This window comes from Lathamus discolor, chromosome 4, assembly GCF_037157495.1.
Source record: "Lathamus discolor isolate bLatDis1 chromosome 4, bLatDis1.hap1, whole genome shotgun sequence".
In the NCBI taxonomy this organism is placed as follows: domain Eukaryota; kingdom Metazoa; phylum Chordata; class Aves; order Psittaciformes; family Psittacidae; genus Lathamus; species Lathamus discolor.
Genome location: NC_088887.1, coordinates 64,805,405 through 64,824,150, shown reverse-complemented (window position 1 = coordinate 64,824,150; position 18,746 = coordinate 64,805,405). Strand labels below are relative to the sequence as shown.

The following is an 18,746-nucleotide window of genomic DNA, read 5'->3' as shown; positions in this document are numbered from 1 at the left end:
TAAGAATTTGTCCTCTAGCTTTTACACATTGGAAAGTCCTGTAGTTTTGCTTAGGATTGAATCACTACAGGTCAGCCAGGTTTCATTCACAGATTAAGGGAATCCTCTGTATGTTTTCTTGTTGGGAACTAGTGATTTTTCAACTGACACATCTGTGTTTTTAAGTAATTATTGCAGAATTATATATAGATTGCTGTTAAGACAGGGAATGATATGGATGTGCCTTGTGAGGCTTAAATTTGATGTTTTTTTTTTTTCTTCAGAAAGAATAATTTGAAATTTTTTATTGATTCAGAGATACATGTAAATATCCTGCAAGATAGCAACCAATATTAATTTCAAGTACATGTATTTTTTTCCTTATCTATAGCATAAAAGGGCAATAGATGTTTTGACATTAAAGTGTTACGTGAAAATCTTAATTTAGAATAATAGCATGTTTTCTAACTGGGGGGGAATCACCACTACATTTCTGTCAGAAGGATGATGAGAGCTCTGAGTTTGGTGCTAGCAAACAGAGATATAATGCACAGGGATAAAAATTATCCTGGTGATTTTATACGCTCAATCTACATTGCTATTCAGTGAGGCAGGCTCAGCTGCCTCTTCCCACTGTGCATGCTTAAGATTTTCGGGCAGCCAGTTCCCTGGATGAGGGAACTGATTGAAATGGAAAGCTAAAGATTTTTGCTTCGTTAGGGAACTGATCAAGCTGAAAAGTAATCTGTCTCCTTGGACAGCGGCACAGATTTTAGTTATACCTGGCAATGATCAGCTACAGGCAAGGGGAAGGACAAGATTGTATTTTTTATTTAAATGTAGACATTTTGGGGGGGCTTTAAAGTGATTCTGTATTAATGGTCTATAACTTTGTAGCAAAATTCAATTTTGTAGCTATTGAAAGTTGGTTGTAGCTGGGGAAGGGTCTGGAAGGGAGTCAGTTGGTTTCTGAGTGAGTAGTAGGCATAGGAGGGAGCACTGGGACTTGAGGCACGTCTATATGTGACACAAATAAATATGGTTTATATCTCTTGTTAGTTCAAATGTGTGCTTCCCGTTGATGTTATTATTGGATGAAAGGACTAGGATACTACTTTTCAAGTAAACCTTAGATGCTGCAAGCAGAAATTAATTTTGTTTAACAGCTTAAACAAAGATAACTTTTTTGTTGCTTATCCAAAGCCAGTATAGCATTTGAATTTTAATGCAGTGGTTGTGATTTAGCACCAATGTTGATAGTTGTAATCAGTTTCTGGTGATTCTGCTTTTCTTTTGTTACTGGACTCTTCAGTAGTCTTTCTCTACTCTTCGTTATCTAAGAAATTCTTTCCCGATTAAGGAGTGCTTGAAAGACTTCCATGTTGAAAATCAGCATAAAGGTTAATTTAATTTGGAAGACTGTATTCCATCCATTTTTAAATCCATAGGATAGAAATCCTAAATAGATATCCCTCAGCTAATCTGATCGAAGCCGTGAATTACTCCAAGCTGCAATAGATTGTTTATACAATCCAAAATCACCTATGTTATTAAAAGAAAAAAATCTAGCATTTTACTTGTGTTTAGACATTACCCCATATGTGCTTCGGTTGCGTATGCTACCCTTATGTGACTATCATCAGATAATCTTAGCAGTCATACTTTGGAGTTGGAATGCCTTTTTGTTTTTTGTTTTTTTTTTCTCATCTGGAGGTTTTGATAAAGACACAAGACTTATTTCAAAAACATCCATTTTGAATCCATTCTGAGATTCCATGCCCAGGCATTTCCATTCAGACAGAATATTCAGAATAAAAGAAAAAAAAGAAGTGTGTGGGTTTCTATTTTCTTTTTCCTTTCCTTTCCTTTCCTTTCCTTTCCTTTCCTTTCCTTTCCTTTCCTTTCCTTTCCTTTCCTTTCCTTTCCTTTCCTTTCCTTTCCTTTCCTTTCCTTTCCTTTCCTTTCCTTTCCTTTCCTTTCCTTTCCTTTCCTTTCCTTTCCTCTCCTCTCCTCTCCTCTCCTCTCCTCTCCTCTCCTCTCCTCTCCTCTCCTCTCCTCTCCTCTCCTCTCCTCTCCTCTCCTCTCCTCTCCTCTCCTCTCCTCTCCTCTCCTCTCTTTCTCTTCTCTCCCTTCCCTTCCCTTCCCTTCCCTTCCCTTCCCTTCCCTTCCCTTCCCTTCCCTTCCCTTCCCTTCCCTTCCCTTCCCTTCCCTTCCCTTCCCTTCCCTTCCCTTCCCTTCCCTTCCCTTCCCTTCCCTTCCCTTCCCTTCCCTTCCCTTCCCTTCCCTTCCCTTCCCTTCCCTTCCCTTCCCTTCCCTTCCCTTCCCTTCCCTTCCCTTCCCTTCCCTTCCCTTCCCTTCCCTTCCCTTCCCTTCCCTTCCCTTCCCTTCCCTTCCCTTCCCTTCCCTTCCTCTCCTCTCCTCTCCTCTCCTCTCCTCTCCTCTCCTCTCCTCTCCTCTCCTCTCCTCTCCTCTCCTCTCCTCTCCTTTTTTTTCTTCCTTCTCCCTCTCCCCTCCTCCTCCTTTTTGCATCGGTGATCACTGAAGTCTGTAGAATTCTCATCTTGAGAAGTGTGGAAGACTTATTTGTATTTTCTCCCCAAATATCTGGACACCGACATTAAATCTTTGTATCTAGCTCTGAGAAATGCGTATTTTGGGAGTGGTGATAGTATTTTTAAGAAAAATTTGGCATCTACTAAGTTACTGTCATAATTGGTTTAGGAAATAGGGCAGTTTACCTTAGTAGAACTGAATTACGAGTTCTGAATAACTAATGCGAAGACTGGTAAGCAAGATGCTTCAGTCTTTGCCATTCATCTGCTCATAGCATATACTTAAGAAATGATCTGCTGTAGTGGTGAGGTGAAGATGTTGCTGTAGCTGAAAGGACCCCAAGGAAGCAGCTCAAGGGTAGGCAGGCTTTGGTAGCCAGGTTCCTTTTCGTTTTGTATTTCTGCTGTCAACTTTAATTTAACACCTGAACCATGTACCCTTAAACTAAAACAAGCTATTTTATTAGCAGAGATAAAGAAACCTAATGTCATTTAGTTAATAAGTAGGAGTTGCTGTTCCAAGCGCTAAAGTGTATGGGACCTTCTTCCTCATTCTTTTCTCAGAATCAATTAATTTTAAGCAAGTATATTAAATAATCTGTTGTTATTTTGTTAAATGATGCCAGTGAATGTATTTTTCATGGTTTGTGAAGCTTTGATAACAACTGATGGAAGAGTTTGGACTGCAGGAAAGTTTTGAAAAGCTCATCACTAAACAATTTAATTTATAAAGGATGTCACCTCAAAACTGAAGTCTTACGCATTTCATATAATTTGTATCATTAATAGGTGAACATTATACCAGTTATAGGCAAAGCAGACAGCATTACTAAAAGCGAGCTACAGAATTTCAAGAAAAAAATAATGTCTGAATTAGTTAGTAATCGCATCCAGATATACCAGTTTCCAACTGATGATGAAACCGTTTCTAAAATGAATTCCATCATGAATGTAAGTAAATGACAAAAACGGTGATATTTTAGTACTACAGCATCACTCTCTAATGCTGATTCATGCCTGTCTTTTCACCATTACCTTGAGGCTTAGAGGTTTATATGTAACAAGTTTGTTTGTTTTTCTCTCTTCCTAAAAAGCTCATCTGTTTTGTTTTGTTCTCTTTTTCTCTCCTACTCCCAAATCTTCCTGTTGCTCTGCTGTTGATACCATTTGTTTTAGGAGGCTTTTTCTTTTCTGGCTCGGCAACAGAAAAGAGGTTCTAACTCATAAATACTTCTAATTTCTATATAATTAATATTTAATTGCTAACATAGATGGGCAGATTGGCTTTGCTCTTTTCCTCAACAAATACTACCTTGCATCTCTTAGGAAAGATATTCAAGAGCTTTGTTTCTCCAGTTTTCTCTGGTCATTATCGTACCAAGTCTTACATCTGCTTTTTCCTTTTATTTAGTACTTTATTTGAAATTAGGACAGATTTTCTATGGGGATTAAAGAAATCAGATATACTTCTGTCTTCTTACTATTGTCCTTTCAGGTCCTCCCAGGAGTATCTGCCAGCTTCAACTAAGCTTGTGAAGCTAGATGTCTTTGCTTTGAGCACTCTGTATTTGCTGTTTACGTGCATATGTTTGTAGATGCACATGAACATAATGTTTGCGTGTAGGGTGTTTGAAAGTATGGAGGGGAAGCTGGTATGCTGGAGCGTATGGTTCTGCAGTCCCAACCTCTGTCACTTCTGCCAGGGAGTGCGAATGTGGAGGCTGTCATTCGGTAACAGGTCTTTCTGCTGTGAGGAAAGGTGGTGGTCTGTTACCCCTTTCATGCTGTCATGCGCTGCTAGTGATTTATTTGCTAGGTGATGGTTTATTTATTTATTTTTAAAATTTGGTCAGTTGTTGTGGGTTAGCATGTAGATACCCACCCTCTATTTGTATTTCTGGCCATTTGGCTGAGCCCACATCAGTCACCATACCTCTGGTTCAAACCTGTGGTTTTCTCATTACTGTTACTGGGGATGTGGACTCCGGCTGAATGCAAATCAGAGGGATGTGTTCTGGAGTGGCTTTCTGTTTACTGCTGATATGATTTCTAATGCAGCTCAGGATGTCATCTACTGCCTTTGCTACTGGGGCAGACCTGCTGCATCAGGTCCAACCTGTTGTCTACCGGCAGCCCTATGTCTTTGTCTACAAAGTGACTTTCCAGTTATATCCCAGCATTTGCTGGAGCATGGGGTTATTTGCCTTTGATGTGGATGACTTGGCATTGAACCTCATGAACCTCTCCTTTGAACCTCATGAGGTTCCTGTTTGCCTATTTCTCCAGCTTGTCGACATTCCTCTGAATGGGCAGTGCGCTCATAGAGTCATAGAATCATAGAATAGTTAGGGTTGGAAAGGACCTTAAGTTCCAACCCCCTGCCATGGGCAGGGACACCTCACACTAAACCATGTCACCCAAGGCTCTGTTCAGTCTGGCCTTGAACACCGCCAGGGATGGAGCATTCAGAACATCCTTGGGCAACCCATTCCAGTGCCTCACCACCGTCACAGTAAAGAACTTCTTCTTTATATCCAATCTAAACTTCCCTTGTTTAAGTTTTAACCCCTTACCCCTTGTCCTATCACTGCAGTCCCTAACAAAGAGTCCTTCCCCAGCATCCCTATAGGCCCCCTTCAGATACTGGAAGGCTGCTATGAGGTCTCATCTGGTCTGTCAACCGCTCTTGGTTTTGTTATTGTAGTAGTTTGACTAGATCTCCTCAAAGTTTGAAACTGCCTGTTGGCTTTTCCTGAAATGGTGTTTTTTCTCTCCAGTTTATTTCTGAAGTGTTTGGTTTTCAGTTCTGACCTAAGAATGCTGAGAGATAAGACTGTATTGGTGTGACTCTTGCAGGGGCACATGCCATTTGCGGTAGTAGGAAGTGACGAAAAGGTGCAAATTGGAAAAAAAATGGTGAGAGTTCGTCAGTACCCTTGGGGCATTGTACAAGGTAAATGAATTCTCAAAGGTATTTTTACAAGATTGTTATTGTTGCAGTATAAAATTCACCAGTACTTAAAGGGGCTCATATTATCCGCTGATGCCATATTGATTGTATTTTGGATCAACAGTTGAAGGAGTTTAGCAATTAGTACTGGTAGTTCCATCAGCAATGATGCTATCATTGGAATCAAGCTGTGAGATAGTGTATGTAATTTTGGGGTAGGTTAATATGGTAGAGGGCCTCTAGTACTACCAAATTTCAAAGTTTCATGACTGTCAGTAGAGAAGAGGGGAAAAAAAAGGAGATATTTATCATTATTCAACTCAAACAGGAAATCAGGGTGTGTTGGAATATGTTCACCAGTACTTAGTTGGTGCTTCAATGTGTATATCTGAAATTACAAGGAATTATGAGATGTATAGGAAATAACAAGATACCTTTTTGTGGAATTATAATTAGTAAACAAAATAAATGAATGATGAAAAAAATATATTTTGACAATTTTGCTAGTTATGCATAGTAATAAAATCTTCCTCTTTTAACCTATTAGTGGAAAATGAGAATCACTGTGACTTTGTAAAGCTTCGTGAGATGCTTATTTGCACAAATATGGAAGACTTAAGAGAGCAGACTCATGCACGACATTATGAGTTGTACAGACGGTGCAGACTGGAAGAGATGGGCTTCAGAGACACAGGTCCAGGGAACGAGCCAGTCAGGTAAAGGACTGCATGTGCAGCACTTGCTTTCAGCATCTATTCACTTCACATTTGACTGTATCAACCCAATACAGAGCAGACATAGAATAGTTTTCATAAGAGGGGAAAAAAAAATAGTTGGTGCCTCTTTGATTGTTGTTTTGTTTTGTGGTTTTTTAAGTCAGAGCAAGTATGTTGATGTTCATTCAGTTATCTTTGTGAAGAAGTATGTGGGGTATATGAACATTGCTTTTAAAGGCATACAAGCTGGTTGTATTTCTGCAATCTTTCTCTTTTATAATAAACCTGGGAATTTCATTTTTTGTCCTAGACAACGTAAATTTTCTTCAGGTACATGCACTTTATGCATTTTAGACTATTTTCATTATATAGCAGCATGCTGTTTTATTTTCTATCTATCTTAATGTCTGATTCTGAACAATGGTTTGGTTTTAATCAAAACTCAGAAGGAACTGAGCAAAAACTCTTACAAAATCATTGGTTACACTGTTGACTTCTCGTATTGTCTGCCAGAATGACCAATGTCTAGCCTTTGCATGTTAAGAAACCTCTTGCTAGACTATCGGAAGTTAATAGAGGAAAGTAAAGCAGAGGGTTAGAGACACTTGGTTGTTTCATGTAGTAAAGATACATTTTGCAGGAAATATTTACAATTTCTATATCTAGTTTATTTAATATTTTATTTCCAATTCTGTCATCTCACATCTCTCACTCTTCCAACTTCCTTTGGTTTTTTTATGCATGGGACTGTATTTTATAAGTTGTTAGAATCCTAATGGGGAAGAACTGATGCTTCAGGACTTGTTCAAGTCTTCACAATTTATCAAAGTGCTATTATTGCATAGTCATGCTGGGAAATACTGACTTAAACCAGACACGAAAATAAAATAAGACTGCATTAAGAACAATTTCTAGTGCTTTGAACCAGCTGGTTTGTTCACTTCCTATTCTACCTAGTCATCAGACTGTCTTTACCAATTCTGTTCTGGTAAAAAAAACCCACAACAAACCAAACTTTTAAATGGCTTCCCTCCAAATAGTTGTTTTTAGTGGGTTAAATTCTTTGCTTTCACCTCTACTTTGCACAAAAGTTCTAAGGCAGTAGAGTTACTGTAACTCACAGTTACAGCATTTCTTCCACTTTAATTATGTCTAATTTATATATTGTTCAAATAAAAATAAGATTAATGTGGCCAAGGAAGATGCTGGATATGGACACTTCTTTCTCAAGCCTTAATGTCAAGGTGCATTTAAAGATTAGTTCATTTTAGATGATCTTGAGCTACCATGAATCACAGTGGTCTCTTGACGTTTATCTTGACTTAACAAGAAACATCTATCTCATAAATAGAGAACCAAAGGTGAATGAGGTTTAAAACCAACTGAAACTGACCATAGGCTTTTCCCATATTTAAAAGTGGGACTGGATCTAGGATAGGTGGTTGTCTTGAAGTTATGTGGCATAGTGAGTGGCACTGAGGGCTGAAAGACAAGGCCTTTTGTCTTTTGGGAAGAGATAGTTTACGATACCATAAAAAGGGAAGAGAATTTAGAGAATTTGTATGTAGTGTAATTGGCAGACTAATGTAGCCCTACCCATAAGGTGCTTTATGGAGCTACTAAGGGAATGATAAAAAGTGTCCTCCTCAATAGCGTGGTAGAAACCATCTCCTTCCATAGTGGAAGTTCAGCGCTGCCTGTGAATTTCAATATCTTTCAGAATAGGGACTATCCTATTTTTCTAGGCAAAAATGTGTTATTAAGTTGTTGTCCTCTTTGTCCTTAAAGATGTTTACAATATGTACACAAGAATTCTAAGATCCGCAGTTTTGAAGTATAGTTAATATAGCATAGCAGTATGAATGAACTGATGAATAAAATTTCAAGGCACTTGTATAAATAATGGTCAAAATGCATGTTGAGAAGTCATATTTTGTGCCTGTGATGTAGCTTTCTAAATACTAAATTTGGTAATTTCAACTGAGGTTTTTTTATGTAAATTTAGAAAATTTCTGACTTCAGTACTCTGCTGATTTTACTGCAGTAGCGTTTGTAGCATTTGAACATTGACACTTGAGCAGCTAACATGTCCTGCCTTTTCATGACACGTTGTCCTGGGTGAAAAAAGCTGCCTGTGAAGTTCCTGTACCACTCTTCTGTATTTAAAAGTACAGCACTAGTTTATTCATCCAAAACTGTACACCACTGCAAAGCAAATCCAGTAATTCTTGGGTTTTTAGTTACCTTGTGCGATAGATAAGTTGTAAGCAGATCTGTAAAGGCTTTGGCCTTTTTAGTCATCAGCGTGGGTAAAGCCCTTCCCAAATCTTCGTTGGCGAAGTCAAGCCATCATCATCATCATCAAAGGCTTTCACTCTTATGTGTGAAAAAACATGTTGGTAAGGTTTATGTTTATGTAGGAGACCTGGAAAGAGATGGTTTCATCATACAACAGAAAAATGTATTTGCATTTTTATTACTAGGTGCGAGGAGGGAAAATAAAGATAGCAGTCTGAAGTGACGCTCTTATATACACTACTGAAAGTGTACACAACTTCAAAAATACCTGTTCTCTACTTCCACATTTTTTGTGAATTTGCATCATAATGACTTTTAAATTTATTTATTTGCAACTGCGATCTAAGAGTTAACATTTTAATTAACCATACTTGCAGGGAGTATTAAGTTTACCTGTGCAGTCTATTAGTCTGTCCCTAATAACTTACGAACCACCTCTCCATTTTCAAACTTCTGTGAAGGGTTGGATGCTTCCAGGGGATTACGTGGTTAGTGTTCTCACTTGCAGGAAAAGCAGAAGACCTCTGTTCCTACCAGCTGTTGGCCAGCCAGTGTGCATTTGTTGTCAGTAAATCACTACATCTGAATCAAGTACCGTCTTTTGAAACTCCTGGGAACTTGGCAGTACTGCAGTAGGATGAGAAGGTCATGGGTGATTTGGAAGTAGCTAAGGCTACTGTGTGGGAAAGATCCGTGAAAGTACGCACAATGAGTAAAAAATATTTAGGAAGTATGAAGGGGCACTAGTTACATGGTTAAAAAGGTGTAAGGATGTAGGCAGGACTTTGGGTATTACAATCACTGAACATAAAGTCATGTATAGGAATTTGGGCTGTTAATTCTGCTGCTTTCAGGACACCTGGTTTATACTGGTATTTTATCAAACCATTATTTGAATTGGGTAGGAACAATTAGAATGACTTAAATTAATGGCTAATTGGGAATTTACTTAATCTTATTCCTTGCAAATATGCAAAACTCAGGGGTTTGTTCCAAAAGGTCATGAGAATTTCAGTCACGTATATGCCATATCAGATTAAAGTATAACATGTGGTAAACTGCTTTAAAGAATCCACCATATGGTGCTTCGGGGAATAAATGAAATACCTTCTAAGGCTAGTCATATAGGTATAACCTGGATTCCAAGCCATGAAAAGCAGCCAGTCTGGACTTGGAAAGCCTGTTATGGCAAAATTTATGTAATGGTTGATGGATAGCAGAGTATTTGGGAGGATGCTTCGTGCGTTTTATGTGGTATCTGTTGGATGTAAAACCCAGGAAGTGGTTTTATTAGAATTTTTTAGTACTTAAAATGGGGATTTGCATTTCTGTGTTGTTGAAAAATAAAGATAGACCCTTTTTTGTGTGGATGGTCTAGTGCTGCCTTTTTTATGGTTCTGTTATGTCCATTAGGAATATGAATGAGGTTAATCTCAGTAAGAGATAATTGCTGAGGTGTCCATCATAGAAAAATTGGGGTAGATGAAAACAGTAATCTAGACATGAGGACTGCTTCCAGATAAACAAACTTCTGAATACATACACACCTAGTAACCTTAGATGTTTGCAAGGGGAGATTTCTACTGTTTTGAAGTTGGACATTTTTTAAGTCCGTTTTCCAATCTAAGACGTGTTGTTGCTTAAGGGGACGTTCTTGTTTTGAAAGAAAACTAATAAGCAAGAGCCTGCTGGAAAAAGCCAAAGGTTGATATTCAGGCTGTGTGCTTGCATATTTGGATTCTCTGATGTTACTAATTTTCTTGTTTAGTTGGTTTTCTGTGCTCATAATCACAATTGGTTCTTCACCATAGTTATGGTTAAACATGATTGTAACACAAACATTTCAGTTTTTCAGTATGTGATCAATCTGTTTTTAACCTGAAACTGGGGTATTCAGACCTTGCAGTTCTTGAACAAAAACATGTTTATTTTTCGATCTATTTTGAGAATGATGAGAGAAAACCAGGAAGGATTGAGTAGTGTGAATAAGGTTATGTGTAGAAGAAGGTTGATATGACTCTAGTTGCTTTTTCTAAGAAAGGAAAACTAATATCTCAAAGGCTATTAGTCTTCTTTCTTAAGTAGTCTCTCAGGAATGGGATTCATCTGACCAACTGGAGACCTTCGCATTAGAGCTAAATATTTTGACCTCCTTATGGTAAGACTAAACCGCAATCAAAACGCGTTTTTTCCATGTCTTCACTGGGAAAATGGTAATTATTTAGATCTATCACATCCTTAGTGTTGCTTAGTATTAACGTATGTAGTTCCCTGAGTCAAGGGACCATGCTAAAAATACCTGCTACTAGTTAACTTTTGAATTTTTTAGTTTTTCTGATATAGCTTAATTGATAGTCAAATGTTATACAAAAAGTTACAAGTGTGGGTCTCAAATTCGAAAGCTTTTTAAAATTTAATTGAACAAACTGTAAAATATTATCTAAATACCTGTGCTGTTTGTAGCACATACACATTCTGTTCCATTGAGTGATGAATTTGCTTCAGTCAGAATCTTTATTTATGAATGTAACGTGTTTGTTTTGCATCTTTATATTTAGCCTTCCATGTTCTATGTCCTATCCAGAGAGAAAAACTGTGTGTTACAACTATGCTTCTGTAGAAAGGTAGGCAATAGTGCTTTTATGAGGTATGTAATGCATTAGTAAGGTATAGACTTTCTTCACAATTCCTTCCCTTCTTCCAAAACCTCAATAAGACTATATTATTTAAATAATTGTCATCTTAATTTTGCAAAGGGTTTTGTACAAGTATAAAATCCTAGAGGTCCAACCCTAATGAAAGAACATGTGAATTTGATTTTCATAATGTGCTATATGAGAAGTAGTGAAAAGAGTCTTCAGGTAAACTGAAAAGTGTTTTAATGTGAGCAGTGGAGGCAGTAATGTTGAAAGGATTGGCTTAAGATCTGGTGAATTATTTTCCTCTCCTCCCCAAACCTCCTAAAACCAACGGCTGTTTGAATCGTTATGCTGCTGATGTGCCAGACACAGAAGATGGAACACTGTTTTAATTTTGTCTTTGTGGTTTCCAGAACAATTTCCAGAACAATTCAGTCCAGGGGGAGGGGGCATTTAAAAATTACATTTTTATTTCTCCTCTTCCTGAAACATATAATTTGGTTGTTTCATAAATTCAATGTCTTCAAAGTTAATCTTTTACTAATTTCAAGACCAAATTGCTTTTACTTGGTAAACTAGCGGAGGTCGAGTCTAAAAGTGTCTGCATGGTGAAATGAAGGTGCGATTGCGACGTGTTAGTTTAGTCTAGCACTTGTTCTAGTGGCTTTAATTGCACCTAAAGTCAGCATGTTAGCTAGTAGAACTGACACAGGGCCCAAAAGTGTGTACAGTGAGATTGCTAGCACTAGAAAAACCTGTGTTGTAGCTTTATTGTTATTACATATGCTGTCTAAACTTATAGTGTGGATTAATATACCTGTATGAAAACCATGCACCTGTTTCATATGGTAGATGCAATTTCAGGATGACCTAAGTTGCTTCACAGCTGATAAATCCCCCTACCCTAAAAAAACAAGCCCCCAAAGATTGTTGTTCTGAATGTGTTTTATTGCAATGTATTGCTCAAATAAGATGGAACTGGAAAAGTGCTCTGACCTTGAGGAGTTACAAACATTACATCTGTTATGTGCAATTTCAAGATGATTTTTCTCTCTCTTTGGGTTATATTTGGAATACAAATAAGAAATTTTAGGATTGGGAAACTGGTCAGTCATCGTTTTAGAAAGCTGTTTAAGAATACTTATGCTCTAAATTATTAAGTTTTTAGATGTACTTTCTTGTAAGTCTTTCCGTTCTGTTTTAATAGAAACAGAAAAAGATTAGACTTACACACTTTTGTACCAGTTTTTATGTTTATTAAAAATCTAAACCAAATTTAAATATTTGGTAGACATATATATTTATTTTACCTCATAGTGGAAGGCATGAGATACGTGGCTGTCGTGGTTTAAACCCAACCACAAACCTCGTCCACTCACTCCCCCCACTTCTTGCCCTCCCCCTGCTCCTGGAGGGACGGAGAGGAGAATCAAAAAGAATGCAACTCCCACGGGTTGAGATAAGAACAGTTTAGTAACTAAGGTATAACACAAATCACTACTGCTACCACCAATAATAATAATGATAAAGGAAATAACAAGAGGAAAGAATACAACACCTCAACACCAGCCGACCAATAACTCACCCCACTCCCCCCAGCCAAGCACGACCGATACCTCCTCCAACCCTGAAGTCCCAACCCTTCCGGGTCACTCCAAGTTACATCCTGGGCATGACGTGCTGTGGTATGGAATACCTCTTTGGCTAGTTTGGGTCAGGTGTCCTGTCTCTGCTTCCTCCCGGCCTCCCCTCCTCCCTGGCAGAGCATGAGGCTCAGAAAGTCCTTGGCCAGACCAAACATTCGAGCAGCAACTGAAAAACATCGGCGTTATCACCACTGTTCCAAGGCCAAAAGATCAAAACACAGCACTGCACTAGCTCCTAAGAAGGAGAAAAATGACTGCTGCTGCTCAACCCAGGACAGTGGCAAAGGACAGTAACTCAAGATAGCTGAGGATGGCTGACCAGTCAGCACTCAGGAGCTGTCAGAAACTATGAATGGTGTAAAAGAATAGCCCCGGAATAAAGAGCTGGAACTTTACCCATGGTTAGATTCATTCCTTTTGGTTTTGTAATAGCTATTAGCACAGCTCTGATCCACCAATTCTGTCTCTCTGGAATCTTGTGACTTAGAGAAGTTTATGGTATGTATTTGGTTGGAAAAACTTGTATCATTAAGCCAGGTATGCTTTTCAAAGGTAGTGTGCTCTTTGGTGTGTGAGACACGTCTGTGCACAAGCTCCATTCATTTTTCCCTGAAAAGCAGAACTTTTCCTGCCAGCACTGTGTTGATAGCAGTGGTGACATAGACACAGAAAGGTAAGATGCTTCCTTCTGTTTAGGGTTGTTTATGAATTTTTATGTGGCAAGCTGTAGAAATTAATATTTCAGATGAACATTAATTCTTTAAACAGTGTTCCAGATTGGTGGCATTCCACATTGACTAAAGCAGCGTACTGGAGACTTGCTTACATTTTTGGACTTTAGTCCACAGGAAGTCTATGAAGCAGAGTGGTCTGAGTTTTACCTTGAACTGCAAAGAGAAGAGAAGGAGCTAAGACAACAGTATGTGCAGAGAAAGAAGGAGAAAGTAGCAATGTTTAAAGCAGAAGAGCAACAGGTAGGCATGCCTGTCTGACTTAAGTTCGTTTGCTGAGATTTGAAAGAGTTAACTTTTTAGCATAATTTCCTGATATTTTGGGGGCAGTAATGTAATGTAAGTAATCAAAAGCAGATTGACTAATTAGATTGATTAGATTATCAGATTGATTAGACACGGCAGACAAGAGACCAAGTCTTCTGGGGAGCAGCTGAGGGACCTGAGTTTGTTTAGCCTGAAAAAAAGGAGGCTCAGGGGAGACCTTATCACTCTCTACAACTACCTGAAAGCAGGCTTTAGTGAGATGTGTGTTGGTCTCTTTTCCCAGGTAACAAGTGAGATGACAAGAGGAAACAGCCTCAGGTTGTGCCAGGGGAGGTTTAGATTAGATATTAGGAAAAACTTCACTGAAAGGATTGTCAGGCATTGGAAAAGGCTGCCCAGGGAAGGTGAAGTCACGATCCCTGCAGGTATTTTAAAGACATCTAGATCTGGCACTTAGGGTCATGTTTCAGTGGTGGACTTGTCAGTGGTAGGTTAACAGCTGGACTTGATGATCTTAAGGGTTTTTTGCAACCTAAATGATTCTATAAGTGGAAGTCTTTGGATTTTTTTGGAAGGAGGGAGCTTATAGTCTAAAGGCTTTGCTGGAAAGCTGGGACAAGTCAATAGGTAGGAGGTGATTTGGTGAAGTAAAAGGGTGATAGATATAATGGTTGCATGTTTCTTTGTGTTCTCTAGTGGTATGCTGAGAAACATCTGTATGCCATAGCAGCATTGTAAGTGCTTTTCATGCACAGGTTGCTCTGTGAAAAACATAATTTCAGGAAAAAAATCCCATAGATTGTTTTTCATCCTGAGGTAGTGGGGCATATGTGCTTGTATGACCTCCAGGTTTAGTTATTAAGTATAAGTTCAACCCTCATGTTGAGAGGTTTGAAATTCAGGTGGCTTGATTTCGTTGGTCTTGTTTTGGTTTTAAAATCTCATCTATACCCAGCTGCCTTAAGAATATTTGGAGATGTGGAACATTTGTTGAATATGTTGTTGAAGATTTAGTCTTGTCAAGCTGGACTGGTGAAACAGGATCTTCTCATCTACTTTCTGCCAGATTCTATCATGGTCATGCATATTTATATTCAAACACTAGTGTAATTGAAATTGGAAATTTGTGTAGACTTATTGAAGTTCTGTACCTCAGTCTCCCAGCAAAGAGGCAGCAGTTTTTGCAAGGTGTTTAGGTGCATGTTTTATATGAGAAGGCTAAATACTTTGTTTTCTAAATCTGTTAAGTCAGGTACTTGCAGAGAAAAAAAATCAGGTTCAGTCCTTCTCAGTATGAGGCTATCCAATTGGAAAAACACTTGGCCATGTACCCTTTGATGTTTTCCTTCTATGATTTGTATCGGGTGGCTTGTGAGCTCCGCATACTGCAATTGAATTATGGCTGTTAGTTTTCCCAGTTCCTGATGTGGGAAAGCGATCACGCAGTCACTGCTAAGCAACATTTGTCATAGACTCTCGTTGCTGATTATTTGAGAAGTGTGTATGTGTATCTGAAAACTAAAGAAAACCGGGAATTTCTGTTGTACTTCAGATTGCTTTCTCATGCTTTATTCAGAAGAAACTTGTGCAGCGTTACCACTCCTGAGACATACAGTTGCTTAGGAGCTTACTGTTTCTACCCTGAATGTTTTTGTTGGTATATCTGGTTTTATAAATGCATCTAGTTAACTGTTGTAATGAAGTAAATAGATGAATATTATACATACATACACATATTTATAAAATCTGACAGCTGTACGGTGTAAAACAGGCCTACTGTTACATTTATAGTCTTAATTATTTCTTATGAGGGCAGGCAACTCAGGAGGAATAAAGGATGTTGTTAGGCTCCGCAGGCTGAAAATCAGGTTTCCATCTGTACTTTGTGTCTGTAGTCTGGCTTCTGTGAGAACAGTCTGATGTGACTGGTTATTTTTCTGGACGGTTGGTTTCAGTCTTACCAGTTTTGGGAAAGAACTGCAGATTTTAAATGAGTTTTAACGCAAGTTGAGGTAGGTTTTACTGTTTTATTGCAGATGGGTTTTGTGTTGTGATATCACCACCTTGTGTTACCAGTTGGAAATATTTCTTTTGTGCTTTAAACAGCAACTGGCTAAACATGAACAACAAATGCAAATTCTTGAAGAAGTGCATCTGAAATTAGAGAAAAAGAAAAAAGTTCTAGAAGATGAAATAGCTGCATTTCTTGAGAAGAAAGCTAATGCTGAGCTACTCCAGTCAGAAGCATCTGTCTCTACCCTTGCTGTCAGTTTGAACAAGGGCGAGGACCACAAAAAGTAAGTGCTGATGCTAGTCATCAGAGGCAGCAAGAAAAACTTCTTCACATACCACTTTTATAACACAAATATCTGTAATCTTTCAGAAAACATGTGAACATGCTCCTGTTCTGTGATAAGAAGACAGAAGTGTGTAGATTACCCTCATGGTGCATTTAGTTTTAGAGTGATTACTGTATATTTTAGGAGCATCCTTTCTTTTTTTCCTTGAAGGAACCAAGGTTTTCGACTTGAATTGCTGTGCTTTGATATCAGGGATGAAGAAATCACGACTGTTCACCAACAGAGCGAGAGGGAGTGGGAGAAGTTAGAGAGGGAGAGAAATTCACCCAGGGGATTCCAGAAATGACAACTCTGATTGCAGCACTGAGGCTTTGAATGTAGGATATGTTATTTTTATGAAGCAGTCTGACTGCTGCTGTCTCATAATATCGTGTATGTCTTCCTAGGACAGATTTTTGAGAAAGATTGATGAAATCGGCTGTAAAATTTCACTGAGTGCAGAATATGACCTGATTGATAAACATTTTACTTCCTTTCTTTCTTTACTCCCAAACAAAAGCCTCAAATAAATTGCAAAATATCAGAAATGTGCTCAAAATAAGTCTCCTGAATAACACGCCCAATTTTTTAATATATAAACAGCGATTAAATATTCATACATTAAATTGTTTTTCTCCTCCAAACCTAGAAACCACTTGACTAATTTTCTTTCCGAAAAGCTACAACTCTACTGCAGATAACATTTTGTTGATTAGTATCTTGCTGCAGTTGAAAGCAGATCTTTTGGTACAGAAATTATTCGTAACTGCTACACTATGAAAAACTTCAGAAGTTGGATGGGTGTGCGTTTTTGGGTGTATGCTAGCAGCCTGCTTGTGTTTTTTGACAAAATTTATTGCATTTCAAGTAATGTTACTGAGTTCCTGTTCCTAAACTCTTTTTCCTGGTTTTACATATGAAAGTGGAATTGTTGGTAGTAGAAGTGGAATTGTTGGTAGTAGAAGTCATTATCTGCACTATCATGAGTAACTCTCAACTACGGAAAATGTTTAGATTTGCTTTCTCTGTTTTAGTTTTATTTCTTCAGAGTATGTTACAGTTTATATGCTTGCTTTTGTTTTTCATTTCCAGCTTTACATAATACTGATGATAGAAGAAGCAATATTGATAATTTCTCTTGAGAAGCAATGATTCACAGTGTTTGGTGTAGAAGTTGCAGTTTCTTACTAAAGGATTTGGAAGGTATCATTTGTTGCTGCATAAGAAGAATTTTGAAGTATGATCTGTACACATCTGTACACATCCCCATCAGGGACTTCCTGTTACAAGTCTGCCTTGATATGCCCTTGTCTTACATACATGTGGTCAACTTACTGTCATTTTAAGTGCATTGTAGCAAAGAAAATGTCCCTGCCATAAACAGTTCCATTCATAATATGAAAGCTGTAGTAGAATATTCAGTGAGTGCATCCGCTCTAACTTTTCTAAAGAGTTATTTTCATATGGTCTGGTATATTAGTCAACTAAATATTACCTAGTACAAATGCTGATATAATTCAGTCATTTACTGATTTTGCTGACATGTTTTATTTGTAGGCTTCTATGTACAAGCACTGTCCCACATTTCAGGTATAATCTTTCTAATCAAAATGTATTCAGCTATTTTCAGTGCTGCACTGCTGCATGATATTTTATCTGACACTACTAACTTAATATGGAAAGTACCTATAACTTTTTGATGCTTGTGACTGTGGTGTTCAGTTACAGCAGAGGCTAACTTTACAAAAACTACTACAAGAGCTTCAGGTTAAAACAAGTTTAAAATGTTTTTTATTCTCTCAGTAGCCATGATAACTCATGGGGAAGTGCAAAGGTGGAGTTCTCTGAAGTTGTTTTGTGCAGCTTTTGAAGCATTAAATACTAACTTGATAGAAATAAAATATATGGCTTTTGCTTCAGTGTTTCTGTTGCTCTACTTCCTTTCCCTCCCATGTTACTAAAAACAAGGAGTAAGATTTCACATTCATCTGAAAAATAGAAATGTTTTGCTTGTGTTCTAAATGTCTTAAGTCTTATTGATTTGGACCAACAGCGTCATCCAAACAGTCCTTGAAACCTGACAGGCTTGGTGTGGTGACTGCTGCCCTGGAAGCCTGTTCCAGTGACTGACCTCACCTGCTATATTACTTCTTTTTTACAGTGATGCATATCATATACGATTGTTTTCCTTCAATTCTGTAGCAATGGGAGGGAATAGATGCTAAGATATGTAAACCCTTCAGTGACCAGGAAAGGGTCAAACTGCTAATTCGATTAGCTTCACAGGCACAGCAGGCTCTAACATAGGATTGAAAGGTTAAGAGATATTACTCATTTAGCCTGTACACTCAACCAGCAAATAACTGGTGCTTCTTTCAAGAGAAGAAAGTGGGGCAGGGCCAAGCCCCGTAACTGATGATTGTCCCTTCCTGAGCGAAATACAGCTTGATAAAAGGCTATTTTTAGTTTGGCTTTGTACTCTTGACTGGGCCATTTGCATCTGTTTGTTTAGAAACAAGGGATATGCCCTCCTTAAAGGAGGTAACAGTCAAATGGATAACAAAAAATAATATATATTTTTTAACTGAGCAGTAGGTTTGGAAGGGTTATCATGTGATCTTGAGCAGAA

At 38.1% G+C, this 18,746-nt stretch overlaps 1 protein-coding gene across 8 annotated transcripts in view; it reads left to right on the top strand.

Moving 5' to 3' along the window:
* Window positions 1-18,746, top strand: part of SEPTIN10 (septin 10) — a 59,839-nt gene that overhangs the window by 11,848 nt on the left and 29,245 nt on the right. For 2 of the 8 annotated variants that reach the window (XM_065677843.1, XM_065677850.1), the window contains 7 exons: window positions 3,321-3,482; window positions 5,388-5,484; window positions 6,029-6,197; window positions 11,054-11,119; window positions 13,622-13,754; window positions 15,885-16,075; window positions 16,289-16,517. In XM_065677843.1, coding sequence (XP_065533915.1) covers window positions 3,321-3,482; window positions 5,388-5,484; window positions 6,029-6,197; window positions 11,054-11,119; window positions 13,622-13,754; window positions 15,885-16,075; window positions 16,289-16,424 — 954 coding nt within the window. In that variant the 3' untranslated portion in view covers window positions 16,425-16,517. Of the gene's footprint in view, window positions 1-3,320; window positions 3,483-5,387; window positions 5,485-6,028; window positions 6,198-9,003; window positions 11,025-11,053; window positions 11,120-13,621; window positions 13,755-15,884; window positions 16,076-16,161; window positions 16,518-17,209; window positions 18,037-18,746 lie in introns of those variants that run through there. The other 6 variants (XM_065677846.1, XM_065677844.1, XM_065677847.1 and 3 more) reach the window with 6 other exon arrangements.